Here is a 19,810-nt window from a genome sequence, read left to right on the forward strand (position 1 = left end):
CATCCCCAGCCATGGTCTCTTCCAAAGTTAAGTCAGTCAAGACAAGCGCAGACCCTGGTTGTGGGGGAACAGTCATGTTCTCCTTCCTATACCACTACTAGACTGTAAGCTACTGGGGATAAACCTGCCTGTTTCTCTACAATTCTCTTTGTTTAACAATGCCAGCATCTATCTTGCCAGTTGAGGGTTGGACACAGGGCCATGATTATCCCTTCCAGATAGCGCATACTTCACTGGGGTATGGGTGGTTTTTAATGTCAAGGGAGAGACCCACCAACTACTCCCAGTGCTGCATAGCCCACGCTAAGATTAGCACTTCCTTTTCACAGACAGTAAAATCCTATTCCACTGCAGTCAGTATTCTGGAGGCTTAACCTACTGGTCAGATCAGTACTGTGATTCTGGTTTAACAGTCCCTGTAGCAGTTGTGGCTAATTGTAAAACATACGGTTTTTTCCATACAGGGTTAGGCCAGTGCTGGAGCCTGCCTTAGACTTTCCTTCAGGATTTTGACTGCCTCATTCTGTTCTGGCTCCCATTCCCATGGGCATCTTTCCTTAACTACTCGTATAACAGAGTTGCCTTTTTGGTATATCCCTCAATAAAGTCCTGGGAAAGTCTAGTCAGGCCCAAAAAGGACCTTAATGTTGTAACATCTGTTGGGGCTGGCAGTTTCTGAATAAGCTCCACTCTTTGCATATCTGGGCTTCTCCCTTCTTGACCTAACATTACCCCTAGGAATGATAACTGTTGTATGTATAACTGGGCCTTTGCCAGGCTTATCTTAAACTCAGCCCTGTGTACAAGCTTCAAAACTTCTTCTGGTACTTCCAAGTTTTCTCCTTTAGTCTGCCAGTTTGTCCCACAGTCTCATTACATGGGTGTGACATAGCTGGGGCATTATGGAACCCCTGTGGGACTCAGGTAAACATATACTGTCTTCTTCAAAAGAAAAAGGCAAATTTATACCATGAGTCTGAATGGAGGGGAACTGTGAAACTGGACATATTTAATACTGAAAATCATTTGGAGCCTTCTGCTATTACAGCCATTGGCTCTGGATATTTTGCTACCACAAGCACAGTCATGGGAGACACTTTATTTAGAGCCCTGTAATCTGCATCTTTCCATCTGCTTTCAGTAGCGGCCAAATGAGTGAGTTATTTAAACTTTGCTGTTCCACTATGACTCCCTGATCTAGTAGTGCTTTTATAGTTTCCCAGATGCTGCCTCCTACCTCTACTGAGTATTAGTATTGTCTTTGAGGTAGTGAATCAGGGTCCTCAATTACCACCTCAGCCTCAATTTTTCCACACTCCTGTTTGTTTGGCCCACATCTGAGGAAAGTGTTCAGCTACTCCTGAACATCCCACAGCCTTTAATGCAGCACACTGGTGTCTACCAGAGATTAGCCATGGGGCTCCTTCCCATTCTCTGTTCCATTTCCCTGGAGAATCCCAAAGGGGTCTGCCATAGTTCTTGACATAGAATAGTCCTGTTGACTAAAATCTATAATCCAATTAATTTTTTTAGGGCATCAACACCCCAAAATGCCTGCTCCCTCCAATGCTATCATTCCAAAAGATCCATCTGACCAGCCTTGGCCTATTCTGAATATTTTCTACTTGGAAAATTTTACTACTGTCTCCTTCCCATTGAATCCCTGAAGGGTCTTCATTCCCCATGTCCCAATCTGAAAAGAGTTTTGTTTTTTTTCTGAACAACTAGCAAATGGTAACTCAAACTTAGCATCAGTGTTGCCGTATTGTGCTTGTAGCCTACACCAGCATCAACATTGGTTAGTGAACTTTATATTAATTATTATTATAACTGAGGGCCAGAGTATACTTCCCAGAACAAATCTGAGGAATCTTCCTATGCATAGATTGGGTATCTGCTTCTTCAAGATAGCATGTCTCTCTCCCTCTATAGCATGTAATGGGGTCTGTGAGAGTGAAGGACTAATCTGTGCAAAAGTGGTAGGCTCATAATCTGTAAATAGAAATGCAAAACGTTATCCTGATTTATTTATTCTTTTTTTTAAAGCAAACCAGTTTCAGCTCCACTAGAACTATGTTCTTAAAAGGCCAAAGTAGGGCACAAGGCCTTTATGTTACTCAACCTGGCTTCCTCTATTTGTCCCCCAAAAAGTGAAGTTTAAGGCCTAACAAAAGGGTTCCCCTAAAGAAATTTGCATTTCACAATACTAAATATATTCAAAAGAATGAGTTCTTTATAGCTAAAGTATACGTAAGAATGTGAAAATACCAGAATAAAAGAAGAGACTAGTAATTTTAATATTTTCTTTCTCTTTTTCAGGAAATAAAACCCCTTCAGTGGGTCCTTACATGTACTTGCAGGATTCAGTCGTGGCAACATTGAACACTTCTGGATTGAAATTGAAAAATTACTCATGTAATCCTGAGTGTAAAATAATAGACAACACCTCTAATTTAAGCCTCACAGAATGTCAAATATATAACCTTTCCATGGAATTTGAGGGTGGATGCAGTAGAACTCTTCTATTGTCTGTCCCGCCTAGTAAGTACAGTTTTATTAATTTTCTAGGGCTTTATTCAGAAAAATCTGAATACGAGTAGGATACAGCATTTTAAAAATCTTTCAGTGGTAAGGTTCCTATGAGCTATTGGGTTCTGAAAGTATGACCTTTGCACTTGTAGGCACAGATCTAGAGGTAAAGTCTTATAATCAGGCCTACTATCTACTGTAAAGCTTGAGGCCAAGTTTTTAAAATGTAGGTAAATATAGCACCCAAATAACTAAAGACAACAAAAAAGAGGCTTGTTAATGATGAGAGTAAACTCTGTCAGGTCATTATCTGGCAGAGAGTCCTTATTGGGAGACAGCATTGTAGAAGTTGAACTGCATCTCTTGTCCTGTCCTGTCTCAGCCATCTACATAGGGTAGGACCTCAGCTGTGAGATCTTTTACCCTTCCAACACTACTATTTACGAAGTGGGTAGTCTACAGCAGTGGTTCTTGAACTTTTTTTCCCGTGGACCACTTGCAAATTGCTAAGGGTCTTGGCGGACCACTTATTAAATTTTTTTTTTGTTCTACAAATCAAAGCACACAACTTATATTTTAATATCAATAGTCTTATCTTACAAGTACAGATATTTTTGATTGTTCCGCAACCTTTCTGGAGACCACCTGAATGGAGCTCACAGCCTAGTGGTGGTCTGCGGACCAGTTTCAGAACCTCTGATCTACAGAATAAATCACCACTGTGTGCTTTGTTTCCTTGTGCAGCTATGCAAGTAAGACCATTCTTACACTTAGAACTTACCCCTAGAATTGCATGGGTTACCAGATGTCTAGAAGTAGGATACAAGTTTTTTTTCATTGATTTTTTTTTTAAAGAACTTATTTAATAAATAGCATGTTACAAATGTCTTTAAAACATGCCTTTTGTCTTGCATATTTTTATTATCAAATATAATCATATATGTGGATATTGAAAATTAAAAGTATTTCAAAACATATTAAAAGTAAGTATGAACTAAATGTGTTATGTTGTTTCTATCATTAAAGATACAGAAGGACTTAAACTTGAGGTTCAAGATACAACTAATACCTCTGTGACCTTAAAATGGGCAGGGAACATTAAAGAAAATTGCAGCATGAAGTACACATTTGACTGTAAAGCTGGTATGTATATTACTGTCTTTTTATAGCTACGGTTTTAATTGCTTAATTTATGTCTCTTAGCAGGTGCAGTTGAATTGCCAAATTTACTGCACTGATTAACAGTGGACCACAGTTTTTGCTTGCAGTTAGTGAATTCTACAGCAAGTGCAACAGTATTTAAGTCAGTTTCTCTTAAATGTAATAAATGAAAACCATCAAAATTGGCAGGTTTTGATACCATGCATAAGTCTTATATTAATTTACATGTGTGTAGATTAATACATATTTTTAAAAAATGAAATATTTACCAAATACAAGACAACTCTGAACTTAAGAAGATCCTTCAATAATTAGATGTGTGTATTACTAGAAAAAGTATAAAGTTGTTATATGTATAGCAAATATATAGAATCTATATATGTACAGAATCTAATTTTTGGAGGGTCATCTTAATTTCATCCCTCCATTGCTGCAGTGGGGGATGAAGATAGGCAGGTGGTGCAGAATAGGCAATGTGGGAGCAGTAGGGGACAGTCAGTAGAGGGAAGGACATGGGAAAGTGATGTTGTGGATGACAATGGTGGGATAGGCAATAGGGGAGGTGGGGGTGGAGCAGGTGGCAAAGGAGGCAGTGGGGAGGTAGATAGTAGAGGAGGTGGTGGTGGCCAGTACAGGGACAGGAACTTGGTCTTGATACCTGCCCTTTGCACCTTGCCCTCTGTCACCTGTGTACCCCCACCACTTGGCTGCCCTGTGCCTTGGGTCCCTCCTTCCCTTGTCTTCCTCCATGCCATTTCTGCTTCCCCCTCTGCTTACTTTTGCTCTAGCTTTAGCAGACTTCATTTCCACTCCAGCATGCGGCACAGAGCATTTGTTTGCTCTAGCCCTAGCTTAGCCCTGTAGAAGCTTTGGCAGGGTAGCAGTGGCAGCCTCAGTTCTGGGGCTTGGTCTGACCTGCCGCACCTGGGGCTGTTGAGACAGGTGTGGGGGGAGGAGGAAGAGGCTGCTGGGTGGAAGGTGATGGTGAAAAAAAGATGGTTGGGGGACCCTTTTCTGTTTGGAGTGGACAACTGGGGGAACAGGGCCTTCAAAGGGGGTCAAAGGCGGAGGAGAAGGGGGCCCATGGCTGAATGGGGGATGGGGGTAGGTGGCAGAGGTGGTGGGGGATCAGGCAGAAGTTGTGGCTCCAGTCCTGACCTCAGCCACAGCCGCTGCTGTCTACTCTCCTACTGCCTTGCTCTCAAATCCAAGATGAGGGGCTTTTTTCCCATATTAAATGGGGGGGGCAAGAAATCTCATTTTGGACTTGAATAAATATCGTAAGTCTAAGAATAATGAGAAGATACATATCCATTAAAGAGTTGTTGCCTTGACATTTTTCCTGTTTACTATTTGGTAAGAAAATATTAGTCAAGATGATAAACTCTTCTGTGACCATATCACTCCTGTGCTCATGACAGACCTTTGCCAATCTAGTAAGGTACATAAGACAAAAGGGTTTTGTTTTGCTGTTCATCCTCTTCAGGAAAGGCAGCAACCCTTTCATAGTTTCATAGTAGTTTGTGGTCAGAAGGGACCTGAACAGATCATCTAGTCCAACCCACCGCCACTGGCCGGAGTACACGCTGGGATCACACGACCCCAGACAGGTGTTTGTCCAACCTCTTTTTGAATTTACCCAAGGTAGGAGTGAGGACCACTTCCCTAGGAAGTTGGTTCCAGATCCTAGCCACCCTAACAGTGAAATAGTGTCTCCTAATCTCTAACCTGAACCTATTCTCCAGCAGCTTCTGGCCATTGTTCCTCGTCACCCCAGGTGCTGCTGGGGGGAATAGGACCCTTCCTATTTGCTGCTGATCTCCCCTAATGAGTTTGTAGGCAGCATTGGTAGCAATCAAAACAGTCGTTCCAGATAAGGTTTCCCTTCCTTCAGGGAAGCTCTGGCAGGTGCCTGAGAGCAATCCCTAATCAGATCTTGATACCAGCTAGACTTTTCTTCTATAGAGTGGGAGGTTTGTGAGGTTTAGGAGGTTTCTTCTATACTGGGAGGTTTGCTGTCCCAACCTGCACCCAGCTAAGCTGGTCTGTCCACTTTTAACCTTCCCTCAAGTCTTGACATCTGTAGAAAATGTAGCAGGCTGGAGCTGATGTAGGCCACAGAAGCTCACCATTCCTCTCCTGGACAGTGGTGGATTTCTTTATTCTACCACTGTCCCAAGTATGAGTGTGTTTAAAACAAAAGGAGTTCAATAAGTTCTATCCATTGCTAACAGCAAGGGAGAATACAGCCTAACTACTATATAGAAAATTCTTCAGGTTCTTTACTACTAGAAGGAATCAAAAGAAGGGCTCTCCCCACATCCCCTGCCTGGATAGGGCATTTGATTAAAGGGGCTGGTTCAGGCACTACCTCAGAATAAGAATGTAATACAGGACACAGTAAATGACAGGAGGAAGAAGGCATCTATAGTTATCCCCTCAAGGGGTGGGTAAAAATAATGAGAAGACAGATTTGGGAAAATACCCTCCAGCTGGGCTTCCAACTTTCACCTGTACTCTCCTCTGCAGGTAGGGCCACAGTGAAAGCAGGGAGGGTAGATAACTCAGGTTATGAAGATGGAAAGAGCTCAGTGTTCATAAGAGTTAATGAGGAGGATAGTCCTAAATATACAGGTGGCCTGTCCTAACAGGATAATCAAGGATAGAATGTGCTTAGTGGGCTTGATCTCAAAGGACTTGGATAAATATCCTGACCTTTTTATTCTCATCCATAATGAACCCTCCAGACTTGGTGCATTACTGTGTCTAGACAATAGCATGAATATATTTTTATAATTAAAATTAAACATCTTTGTAAATATGTTTTAATCTCTATTTAAAATTAGCATTCATATAGTCTCCACAATTGTCTAGACTCTATTGTGGAAGGAGCTTGCATATTTTGAATCATATCTATATCCAGTTTATTACAGCAAATCTACCTTTTTGGTCTCAGAGAGAATGTGGATGAAATTAGGATACATATATATAAGTCGCAAGAGTGAAAACAGAGTTCTTAGCCTTCGCACTGTGACAGTATTATTATAATATACAGATGCTATGAATGATGTTTGCTTCCCTTTTTTAAACTGTCATTGTTGTATTGGCTCATTTTATGTTCAGATAAAAGGAATTAATTATAAATGTGAGATGAAATACCATACTTACTCACACACCAAATACACCTTTCTCCCCAAAATTAGCCATCTAAAATTGGGGTGCATGTGAGGAAGCTGATAACCAGCTCTGGAATGAAGGGGATGCTGGAAAGGCTGCCATGAACTGTGCTACCTTTCTGGCCACATGTAGGAGGGGTGGTGTCAACTCCTCATCTCACTCAATGTCTTCTTGAAGCTCTAAAACTAAAGGTGTAACTCTGTCATAGCTGCTGCCAAATGGACATTTACCACTTTGGCAACAGCTGTGATAGGGTTAAACCTTTAGGTTTGGAGCTGCAAGGAGAGGGTGAGTGATGCTGAGGGGTGTACTCTATACTCATCACTCCTGCTGTCAGGGGCATTCAGCCATGGTGAGCCCATGCTGTGTCCAGGAAGATGAAAATCTTTATTATGCCTTCCCAAAACAAGGTGTATGTCTCATTTGGTCATGTGGTATGCAAAAAGATATGGTATTTGCAAGGTTAATCATTGATTTTGAATCAGCAAGACTGTTAATAAGTTTTTACATTTTGATGCAGGAATTCCTTTTGATGCAGAAGCTGAAGATACTAAAATATTGACATGTCTTTTACCGTACCACAATTATACTTGCACATCAGAAATAAAATTTGCCGATGAAGTAATCAAGAACGATACAAAAGAAATACAAACAGATGTTGGAAGTGAGTACAACATTTACTTCTCCTTTAAACATAATAAAAACACAAAATGCTTTCTTTCCTATTATGGGTCTTCCCAACTCAGCACTTATGCCAACTGCAGGGCCAGTCAAATTTTTAATGGGCCTTTTTGCTTTTTGAAATAGAAAAATTCCCTTAAAATACCGGATTCTTTAAAAAATATTTTTGAAAAAGTGATGACCTGAAAAATAAAAACAAATCACACTTTATGATCCTTAAATAATTTTATTTTGTAGTATTGTTTCACATTTTTTCTTCTCATTCTTTTCCTTCCCTGCCATTTTATTTTTCTATTATCATGGTTTTTGCTTCGCTCTGCTTAACCTCACCTCACTCTGCCTCACTGCTTCTTTCTTTCTATATTTTTTCCTTTATGGAATCGTTAGGCTGTAGTTTTCATTTCCTGGAAACTTCTGGCATTCAAATCCAAAAAATATTTTTAGAATAAAAGTTTTCAACCCCTTTCAAGAGTGATCCAAGAGAAACCAAAAAATGAGCATCAAGTATTTCCCCTTTAATGTCACACTGGAGAAGCATGCTTAACAAAAGGCCTTTAACTTAGAATTTGGATTCAGAGTTCCCATTGATAATGTGTGCCTGCATTGATAATAGGGCTGTGCAAAGCTTCGGTCGCTGACTCGATTCAGCAGAGGTTCAGCCCGATTCGGTGGCTGAATCTCTGAATTCGAATCAAATCAGGAGACCCTTTAATCTTTCCAATTCAAATCAGAACCGTCTGAATTGATTCGGACATAGACACAGCTTTAAATATTTTTTCTCCATACCTCAAGTAGCAGGTGGCTTGTGAATGCTACGAAGGTGGGGCTGATGGAGTGTCATACAGGAGCATGCAGGCTCCCCAGTGCGCTCGACAGAAGACCGGAAGTGGACCAGAAGCTTTGCTGGTCCACTTCTGGGTCCACTGGGGAGCATGCAGAGGGCTTCCCCGTGCCCTGCCCTGACTCCGTGACTGGTGCCTCCTGGGTCTGGGAGGGGACACCTGGGGTCCCCCCACAGCCAATCACCAAGCCAGGGGGGCACGAGGAGCCCCTGTCACCATGCTCCCCAGCAGATCTGGAAGTGGACTGGAAATACTTCTGGTCCACTTCTGGGTTCACCACCGAGCATGTGGGGGTGCCCCCCACACTTCTGTGGGATGCTTCATCCAGCCCAGCATTGCAGCATTCATGAACCATGCCTGGTACCTCGAGGTATGTTAGAAAAAATATTTAAAGCTGTGTTTATGTCCGAATCACTGATTCTCTGAATCAGCATCGAATCTTCAGTTTTGGATTCAGCCAAATTGAATCAGAGACAGTGATCCAAATCGACTAATTGAATCACTGTCCGTGATTCAGGCTGAATCTGAATCCAAATTGCATAGGGCCCATTTTGCACACCCCTAATGGATAGTGTCCACAAACAGTGATGGGTGCCCTGCAAGCTCAAGCCAGGCTCACTTCTCCTACCCATGCTATTTTTTTATAATATGACCAAGGCATAATTGTTTGTGTTCATTATGTGCTTACTGGTGCTCACATGTGGTACTAGGGTATATGGGGATTTATCCCAGATTTCCTGGAGACAGAGTGGAGATCATCTAGTAGTTTGTGTGTAGTACATTATGGTGTGTTTTTTTTTTAAAGGTTGCTAATCTATATGGCATGTTTTGTGCCCTATTGATTTAGTGACTTGCATTGAGTAAAGATTAATTTATTTGGCAAATTAAATTTCAGTCTAAGTATAATTCTATGTGTTTAGTAGATTAGGGGCTCCCTTTTATTTGCTTTTATAGCTTGCAATATATAAAAAAGCCACACATACTGACCTACCTGCAGCTTTCTGTTTCCATAAATTAAATAGGCAAAACAAGTGTTTAAAGAAACACACATTTTATTTAACTCACACATACATGTAAGGCCATCAGAGCTTAATTGATGTATTGATGGTAAAGCAGCTAAAATTGTGGTGTTTTGAATTTGTTCTGATGTTACCCAAAATGCAACTATGCTTCTTGGGCCAGCTAGCAGTACACCCTCACACTGTCAGTGAGGAGATTAGCTGGAAATTGTAGTCAATTAGGAAAAGGAGGGTACATGTACACATCACCAAATTGCTACAGCACTGTACTTTAGGACTTCCTTTTGGAAGTCCTAAAGCATGGTGCATGGTTAGAGTTCACTGCTATGTCACTGTAGTGGCACACTATAACCAAGGTGTGCGCTGCTGTGGTGACATAGCTGGTGATCATGTGTAGATCCACGTGATTGCTACATCATCACAGCATGCCATATGGTGATGTAGCACATCACTACGTCACCATAGGGTGATTTGGAGATGCACCTAGAGTTATTTAAGAATAAACAGGGCGTTATAGGACCATGTTACAGGTTACCTTTAAACCATCATAGAGACACATAAAATGGGAGCATTCACCTGACAAACGGTTGTGATAGGGTACCATCCCCAGGGTGGTTGAAAACCCTTGGAGGCACCCTGGAGTTCCCCTTTTTTCCAATTCACTCTGGGAACAGTCTCCCCTTTACTCACCTGTTAAATCTTGATGTTCCTTTTGGTTCTCAAAGGGGAGGCTGCCCCAGGGCTTCCCAGATCAAGTCTTACTCCAAAAAACACCCAGACGTGTGCCTTAAAGGTTAATTTCACAGCTCCACACCATCCCTACACCGTGCCCAATGCCTCTCAGATTTCGAATCTCCAATCGGAAGAGACGCTTGTTCCAGCATCTCCAGCCACTCTAAGCCTTTCCTTTTCCCCTTTTGTTGGGGCTTTAGCCTTCTTGGCTTCTACCTCTCTACTCTGGCTGGTCCTGCAGTCCTGGCCCACTGCTCTAGGCCTGGCTTCTGGGCCCCAGCCCCTGTCTCTCACTGCCCATTCTAGGATGAATATCTACTCAGGCCTTGAGTCTGCCCCTGTCAGGGTTCAAAGGTACCTGTGGGGCACGTGATAGTAATGGAGACCTCCTTATACTGCCTGTCACAGTCCTAGCCCAAGCCAGTGGTTTAAGCTGCAACATAAACAATAAACGTCTGGATTATAGCATAAGACAAAAAACAACAGAGGCAGCATGTCTGCTTACCAAGCTTCTCAGTCTCTCTGGCTCACTCTGTTCTGTCCCCCAGCCTGCAGAGCTGTTTTCTTCCAGTCTCCTGGGCATTCAGGAACCCCACACTCTGCCCCAGCCAGGGCTGGCCATCTGCCCTGGCTAGCTCGATTTAGGGCTTACATAGCTCTGTCCTGAGCTCTCTCCTGGTCATGTGGCAGCCCCAGTCAGTTGACTGACATGCAAGGCTACCCTTTAATTCCTGCTCTGCCGGCAAGCTGTGCTCTGAAAACTCTGTCCTTAAAGGGGCTGCCCCGCTTTTCAGTAACAGAGCTAGGTGTCCCTGTTACAAAGGTGTTAACCTGTCATAAGTACCATCTAAATGTTTTAAAAATAAGTCACAAAGCTTATTTTTTAAATGTTTTACCTGTGCCATTCCAGTGCATTGTTTCAATGGTCAGAGGAAATAAAATACTTTGCTTTCAGTCCTCCAGCATCACAGGATGCATGGCTCTCAGCTGCTTTAGCCCTTTCTACCCTTCAAAATTCTAGTCATCTCCCTGCCCCCACATTGAGGGTACATCTACATGTGATGATACATCACCATAGCGACACACTATGGCAATGTAGCATCCACAGCTGTCTACACATGGCCAGCAACTATTTCACCGTAGCAGCACACTCCCCCATTATAGCATACAACTATGGTGAAGTAGCTTCTAAAAATAACTGTCATGCATACAACACAGTACAGGTGGTTACTGCACCATGCTTTAGTACTTCCTTTTGGAAATGCTAAAGCATGGCACAGTAAAAACATCACTGTAGGGCAATGTGTAGGTGTGCCCTGAGAGCAGCCACTCTGAGTGGGTTAATTGTAGATCGACCATGGAGATGAGGGAAGCATGCCTCCCGTAGCTACATGGTTTTTCTGATTGGTAGCTCAGTATGGAGACGTTAGGACTTATTCAATGGAGACTATGCAGCCAGAGGAAGCAAGCTTCTCTCAGCTTCGTTGTCTTGCTGTTTGGCAGCTCTATGCTTAGTATGGAGCCACTGGAGCTCAAATAAATGGAGACCGCTGGTACCTGTACACAAGTGCAGAGGCTGCTCCGATGTGCTGTAATTACAGCACATCATAGCAGACTCAATTAATCAAGTCTGCTGGAGTGTGATACTTAGAGTGCTCTAGCAGCCTCCTACATTTCATGTATCAGCATCCCTGCACTTCAAAATGGCTGTGAACTAAAGCTTGTTGACTGAACTTTAATTGAAATGTCCTGCCACCATTTGGAAATGCAGGAATGCTGGTACATGAGACGCTGCAGTGCTTTAATTAGAGTATCCACCCCCAACCTCTGGAGAATATGTAGAAGTGTCCCATGTGTCTGAGGGAATCAGGTTTTCCCTAGGCATATGATCTCACTGCTGGGCAGGTCAGCTGCATTCAGTGTGCCTTAATTTCAATGAGACCAGGGAACCCAGGGTAGAACACTTTCCCAGCTCCTTGGTCTTGCCACAGTTAATGCTGCAGCTCCATGCAGAAAGCGAAGCCAATGGGGATTAACCCCCAAACAACTGCATTCTCAGTGCAGAGCCACAACCATAATTGCAGCCATCTTAGGAAAGAACTTTTTGGGCTCCCTGGTCTTGCAGAGCTGTGCAACTCCACACTTAGAGTGGAGCTGCTGGGGCTTAATCCCTAGAAGCTCTGCTCTCAGCATGAAGCCACAACATTAATTTCAGTGAGACCAGGTAGCCTGGGGAAATATGTTTCCCCTAGCTGTGTGGTATTATTGCCAGGCAGCTGAGCTGTTTGGGCTCTCTGATATGGTTGAAACTGATGTGGCAGCTCTGTACTGAGAGTAGAGCTGCCTGCATGAATTGTTAAATTTATAAATATGATTCGCAAAATAATACCGGGGATTTCAAATAAGAATCCATAATTTTAAAAACATTCTACCCTGTTGGGGTCTTTCTGCATTCTTCACAACAGAAGAATTGCTCTATTATTTTTCTATACTGTAAAAAATGAGTGAAAACTAAGAGGTGGCATTTACTGATGGGTGCCTTAAATCTGTCAAGGGGTGTGCCTTGAGTCTATTGAGGGATACTTCGGGTAGCACCTTGTCAAGGGTATTTAAATGCACCTAGTTCACTGGAGGTACAGGGATAGAGACAAACAGCTTCTGGGAAGGCATGGCCAGGTGCTGCCCAGATAGACAGCAAGGATAGCCCAGATAGAGAGCAAGTACCAACTGAGGTCAGGCTTAGCTCTTTTGTGGAATCTGTCATCTATGTATTCTGAAATATTTTGCAATGAAAGCTCCAGCTGGTCTTGCACATTACAAAGCCTCTCTGCCAGCTCTTCAACACCACAGAGCAAGCTAGCAGGAGAACTGGGACCGGAACTCAGCTCTCATGACTGATGGTACAGAGCATGAGCTAGACAATATTGTTTCTTGCTGGTTTGGGCCCTGTCACCACAGCAACAATATTAAGGATGGAAAGCTGGCATGGAGACTTCTTTCATTCCTTCCAGGCCATGGCTAAGGCACGTGGGTGGAGTTTGCCCTCTTTCTGCCTACACTGTTCCTACTGTGTGGATAAATTCAGGACTTCATTCTATATGGCACCTTTAACCAGCACTAAATCAATCAAAGAAAAATCATTTCCCTTGCTGAATCTCTATTCTCCCTCTGCTCTGCCTCTAAGCTACATGCCACCCCCACCTCCACACTGGAGGAGCAGTAGAGTTCTGATTCTTGTCCATGTCTCTGCTTGTCAGCCCTGTAGTGGTAAATCACAGTTGTACAGGTCTGAGATGGGATTAAGCCTTAGCCTATGACTGCTCTGAAACTGGTCTAACTTTATGATGGCATAACATTCCACAGACTTAAACATTACAAAGGTAACCTGTAACAGCACCCAACATGCCATCCAACTTTTGGGGTATAGAAAATGAAACAGGGAGTTATGCAAAAGATGCAGGAACAGGGAACTGTGGGAATGCCAGTGGAAGACTGCCTGCATTTGAGTCTCATAACTCACAAATAGGTGGTAGTTGCATTGCAAATTGTTTGTGTAGGAGGCAAGTAGCAGGTGATACAGTACATACCTGGAACCTGAATAGATTCTGCAAGTTTGGTCCATGTTTCCTCCCAAGTCATGATGGCATACATGCATTAAATGTTGATAATGGGGGCAAGAATAGGAGTGTGAATACTTGGATATCTTTCAGTGTAACCATACCCTTAGAGATCACAACCTAATGTCTCTGGTTTCAACCAGAATAGTCACCCAGGTAAGGATAAGCATGTATGGCCAGTAGTTCCTTCTATCCTGCTTGCCTTCATTTTTCAACTTCTCCAAAATAAACAGCTCTTTGCTTTCATTGTAGAGTCCAGCTTTAAGAAAGAGATAGTGTAATCCTTTTATACAAGAGTGACCATATTTGACAATGTGAAATCCAAGACATTGCCCCCCACCTTGCAGGTCTGCAGTGCTACTGCAGACAAAAGCAGGGCTGAGGCAGCATAGTGAAGCTCTGATATTACTATTCAGGCAGCTAAGGGAGTCAATGGCCTGTTAAAGACCCATTGTTCTTTACTTCACATGTATTAATGATTACCTCTGCTTTTTAATGGTCATTCCACTAATCAACATAACCTATTTTAGAGCAATTTAGGTGTCTGCCAGGGCCTCCTATTTCACAGCTCCACTTGTTTTGATTTTCACTGCCTGGTTGGGACCAGCCTTCAAAATCTGGGACTGTCCTTGCCAAATTGGGACATATGGTCATCCCATGTATACAGTTGCCACCACTTGGGGAAGCCCATTTGGTACAGTCACTGAACATAACAATGCTTTCATTAATTTGAGGGAAAAAAATTTGTTTTCCGGCGACCCCGTGTCAGATTAAGTTTTCTTAGAACAGAAGGGGTTGTGATGGAAAGTATCCCAGGGTGATGTGGGCATTTAATTTTCATTGGCCAATGCAGATCTCTATCAACAAAACACATGAGGCATTGAACAGGTATTATTTTAGTGTCCTTCCCATTCAATGAATATCCACACCTTTTGGTTTAGGATGAAGTACTCTGTCTCTGTCTCCAGGAGTTTCCTACTCTCATAGAGGGTGTGGTATTTGTGGTTATGGAACTGTGTTTAGAAAATGGTGGCCACAGCTCAGTATTAGGCAAATGTTTGTAGAACAAATTTATAAAAAGTCAAGGCTTCATGAAATTGTCTTACTCATGAGAATGCACTTATTCTCCCTAAATACCTGGGCATGCTGAAGTGACCATATGATCTGCTATGGGACAGACTTGGGGTGCTCATGGGTGTATCAGGAAGAGTCTCTGACTGAGACCTCAGGCCTGCGTGTGCTGGCATGGAGTCAGCCTGGCCCACTGTCATGTGCCTTCAGACCACACTGGGACAGCTCTGTCCCAGCATCGTGCAGATCGTGCCACTGCAGGAGGAAGCTACGCATCTTTAGGGCAGGTGGGCTCCATGCCTCCTGGGCAGCTTTCTGCTGGAGTGCAGGAAGTTGCACAGGGGGCATGGAGCCAGCCTGTGCTGAGGCCACAAAGCCTGCCAGCTTTCAAGGAGATAGGTGCAGGGGTTCTGGGGCCCTGCACCTCTAGCTGCTGACAGGCAAAATTCATGACATGGGTGGTTGTGCAACTGCTGCCTCTCATGCGGCAGCAGGACTGAAGATCCCCCATCACTTGCAACCATAGACCTGGGAGTAATAATTGACCACAGTATGAACATGAGCTGTCAGTGCAATGCTGTAGCCAGCAGGGCCAACAATACCCTGGCATGTATCAATTGATGCATTTCCAGCAAAACCATTGCAAAGAAGTGATTCTCCTGCTCTACTCAACTCTACTTGGCTCCTTGGCCAATCAGCAACAGGAAGCAAAAACCACACCATATTTAAATCTATCATTTTTGCCTCCCTGCCTATCTGGATTGAGTGCCAAACAGTGGGGCCCCTTCCTTGGGGATGCGTGGAGGAAATTGCAAGATTAAAGGAGCTGCCACACATTCACTTCTGGTGCTAATTTAGTAGGTCCCTAGTTATCACCCAACAAACTTGGTGCAGAGATGATACATGCAGGAGTTTGTTCTCAGTTGACTTAGATATTGTGCTGGAACATAAAGAAAGAGGTGGTCTCCTGAGTATACAGGGACAGCCTATTTAGGGCCTTATTGGCCAAAACCAGAACCTTGAATTGCAATAGAAACCTATGGAACTTATACAGACTACTGCTTCAGTTATTTCTGTCTCTCACTCTTTTCATTGCTACAGTGATCATTCTAAAATAAAGGCTTAGGGCATGTGTAGACGAAATGGGGGCCCTAAATTGAAGTGTTTTTAAAAACACCGCTTCAATGTAGGGCCCTTTAAACCCCCATGTTGTGCACACACTGATATGAACAACCCGTATCCCCGGCGGCTGGTGGGGGCACGGCGGTGGTGGGGCATGGTGGCAGCAGGAGCCTGGCAACAGTGAGCAAGGAGCTTCCACAGATGCCACTAGCACTTGGGTGGTCTCAGGGGCACAGCAGTTGTGGTGGGAAGCACTGAGGCCCCATGCAGCTCAGGCAGGCAGGCTTTGGGGCATGGGGGTGGAGATCAGCCACTTTTCTTGGCTGGAGCCTGCCTTTGTGGGGTATTGCAGGGTTTCCTGCAGAGCCTTTGAGCTGCAGGGAGCCCACTGCTTCACTCTACGGCTGTAGAGGCTGCAAACTAAAACTCCTCAGACGTGTTTTAGTTTGCTGTGCCCCAAGTCATTTAAGGCGCATTACACTGCTGAATTTCCTACAGCAGCTGGAATGTGCAATACGCCACCAAGGCAGGCAAACACTAACACCATTAAAGTAGTGCAAAAGCATTTAGCTTGCTTTAAAGTGTCGTGCACACATGCCCATTGTTTCACCTGTACATGGCCTTAGTTTCTAACCTCCAATTGCTTTTTGTGTTGAACTATGCAATTTCTTCACAGAATTCCATGAATTGGTGTCTTGTATTTGTATAAAATGGATCGGAGATCAATACTTTGTGCACATTCTGTCAATCCCTTATACTTCTATCCAATAAAATTGGAATTCCATTCAATGCTTTCAAAATTGAAACACTTATTTTTTTAAGTGTCCTTAGCTGTTGTTTCTTTATCATTTTTAGAAGTATTTTCTACATCAAAGAAGTTTTATTCTTAGTTCTCTAATTTTCTGTAACAGTTCCAGAGCCACCTGAAAATGTGACTGAAACAAAAACTTCTAATAATGTATCAATTACCTGGCGTGAACCTCCAAACAACACAGCTGGGCCTATACATGGATATTATGTGACATGTGAAAAGAGGAATAAAGGTACGTACATTTTTCTTTGATATTTGCCACATAACTGAGGTGAATTCTAAGTTTATTCTGTCATTGTATAATGTCTAACGAGGAATTTATTACCAATAAGAGACTGTGACAGGAGTATCGCTACTGGAGTCTTTCTAGTGGTGACTCCGCCCTCCTGTTATGGGCTGGCTGCCTGCTTACTCACCTGCCTTGATCTTAATTGATTGAGTGATGTAATTAGTGGGAGGCTGCCCACTTTATACACCCCGGTGCCAGGGGGCGCTATCTGCGGCTCCTTTTCCTCCCCTACACCGCAGCCCAAGCCTCGCAGATGGTACTGACAGGATTTTGACCTGGGCCCTGCTGTGATTTGGCCCTCTCCTTTACCTCCCTGGGGCTCCTCACTGCCCCCCTTTTTGCTCGGGGCTCCTCGCTGCCCTCCTTTTTGCTCAGGGCTGGGGCCAATGCACCCCAAAATGCTGCACCTTCTCTGGTGCCAGGACCCCCATGCTACCATGGATTTCCTATAAGGCCTCCTCCAACCCCTAATAGCCTCACCCAGTCCTCCAGTCAAACAGTAAACACAAAAAACCCACAAAGCCCCTGGGCTATAATGTAAAACTAAACCGTCCGGTCAAAACAACGTTCGATCCCTACTGGGAAAAATATTCCAACCCATGGCAGCAACCAGGGATGCTCATGCGGTCAATCTTCTCCCCTCTCTCCACACTGGCAGAGCTCCCCCCTCCTTGGCTGCCAGAGGGGAACTGCCCTCCTGGCCTCCTGTCTGGGCTTAAGAAGCCCTAAGCCCTGCCCCTTCCTGTCAGCAGGTTTCGCTGGTTGCCCCAGCAAGCAGCACCTGTGGTGCCCTGGTGAATGGCAGCTGCACCTCCACCTTCTCACTTCTAGGGGTCTCTCTTGAGCCATTTCTGTCTTCAGGAGCAGAGCACTCAAGTGCTCTGCGACAGAAACTTTAGAGATAACTGTTACACAAGTAATAGTTGAAATGCCCAATTGTTTCTCTAAGAAGTTTTTTAAAAACCTTCTTTTTTAATAATGTCACATACTTTTAATGTAAAGGTAGCCAAAGGCTATAGTGTAACTCCACCCTTAAGCTCTCAGGACATTTTTACATGTGTTGTGGGTCATGGCACCAGGCACTTTTAATTAGCAAGCTGCACTAATTAAATGCTCCCACGCATCACGGATATCAGCATCCCCACACAAAAAATTGAGGTGGAGTGCTTTGAAATACAACTTATCAAACATATTTTATTTCAAAGTGTCCCCACTGCCATTTTTTTCAGCACAGAGATGCATGGGGATGCTAATACAGGTGATGCAGAAGGATGCTGGAGTGTATCACTTTCTGTGCTACAGCAGACTTGATTAATCAAGTTTGTTCCAATGTGCTGGATTTACAGAAAATCAGAACAGGATCCATGCATGTGTATAGGAGCCCCTCAGAGTGGACCAGTCAGTCTTTCAACTTCTTTGATTAGCTTGAAGCCTGGCCTGCTTCCAAACTGCATGTGGACATGTATATTTGAACTAGTTGGCAAGCCTCAGGCTGTTATTTCAGCAGAAGGAAAATTCATTGCCACATGATCACTTCTCGTCTGGCTCACTCATTGTATTCTCTCTGAAATTCCCTCCTGTCCATGTTGCTTACACCCCAAAATCATGTGGTCTCCTTCCATTTAATAAATTATATCTACAGTTTATTGGCAGACCAGACCAGACCTACCAGTAACCAGCAGTCTGACAAACTTGTGGCTCTTCCTAATACCAACCTTTGCCATAGAATCGTAGAAAATTTAGGGTTGGAAGGGACCTAAGGAGGTCATCTAGTCTAACCCCCTGCTCAAAGTAGGACCATCCCCAGCTAGATCATCCTAACCAAAACTATGTCTATCCAGGTCTTTAAAAACCTCCAAGGATAAAGATTCCACAACCTCTCTAGGTAACCTGTTCCAGTGCTTTACTACCCTCCTAGTGAGAGAGTTTTTCCTAATATTGAACTTAAATTTGTCTTGCTGCAACTTGAGATCACTGCTCCTTGCTCTGTTATTTGCCACCGCTGAGAACAGTCTAGCTCCATTCTCACTGAAACTATACTTCAAGTAGTTGAAGGTTGCTATTAAATCCCCACTCAGTCTTTTCTTCTCCAGACTAAATAAGACGAGTTCCCTCAGCTTCTCCTCAGAGGTCATGTTCTTTAGCCCTCTAATCATTTTTGAAGCCCTCTGCTGGAATCTCTCAAATTTATCCACATCCTTTCTGTAGTGGGGGACCCAAAACTGGACACAGTACTCCAAATATGGCCTCACCATTGCCAAATAGAGGGGAAGAAACACTTCTCTTGATCTGCTGGCAGCACTTCTACTAATGCAGCCTAGTATGCTGTTAGCCTTTTTCAGAACAAGGGCACTGTTACCAGATTTGCCCGCTACTTTGGGGTGTGCTCATTTATTAAGGCTAGGGTCCTGGTAATTCTATTTATGTGCTGCTTGTATTACTGGTGTTTCTATACGGAGCTGTATCTCTCCCCCTGCAAGCCCTCACCCCTAATGTACCTATCTTGCAGGACTCAGTTCAGTGAGGCTGGGTTCCTCCAGTCCCCAAATCAGTCATACCCACAAACACACACAGATTAATGTGACACGCCTGACCTGGCCGGGTTGATCAGCATGGACGGGCTGACACCCTCATATGCCAAGAATCAGTTCATGAGAGCAACAATAACCACAGTCAGACACAAGCACACAGTTAAACAGAATAACTCTGAATCAGGCTGGGTGTGCAGATGACACCCTCATGGGCCAGCATTCAGTTCG

General features: G+C 43.7%; 1 protein-coding gene across 1 annotated transcript in view; it reads left to right on the forward strand.

Moving 5' to 3' along the window:
• The window catches only part of PTPRC (protein tyrosine phosphatase, receptor type C), a 153,257-nt gene that overhangs the window by 60,418 nt on the left and 73,029 nt on the right, over positions 1 to 19,810 (forward strand). Inside the window, exons 8-11 of the mRNA XM_019528365.1 lie at positions 2,320 to 2,541; positions 3,556 to 3,672; positions 7,388 to 7,531; positions 16,863 to 16,994. Coding sequence (XP_019383910.1) covers positions 2,320 to 2,541; positions 3,556 to 3,672; positions 7,388 to 7,531; positions 16,863 to 16,994 — 615 coding nt within the window. The remainder of the gene's footprint in view (positions 1 to 2,319; positions 2,542 to 3,555; positions 3,673 to 7,387; positions 7,532 to 16,862; positions 16,995 to 19,810) is intronic.

This window comes from Gavialis gangeticus, unplaced genomic scaffold, assembly GCF_001723915.1.
Source record: "Gavialis gangeticus isolate Ggan-Ray unplaced genomic scaffold, GavGan_comp1, whole genome shotgun sequence".
NCBI classification, from domain to species: domain Eukaryota; kingdom Metazoa; phylum Chordata; order Crocodylia; family Gavialidae; genus Gavialis; species Gavialis gangeticus.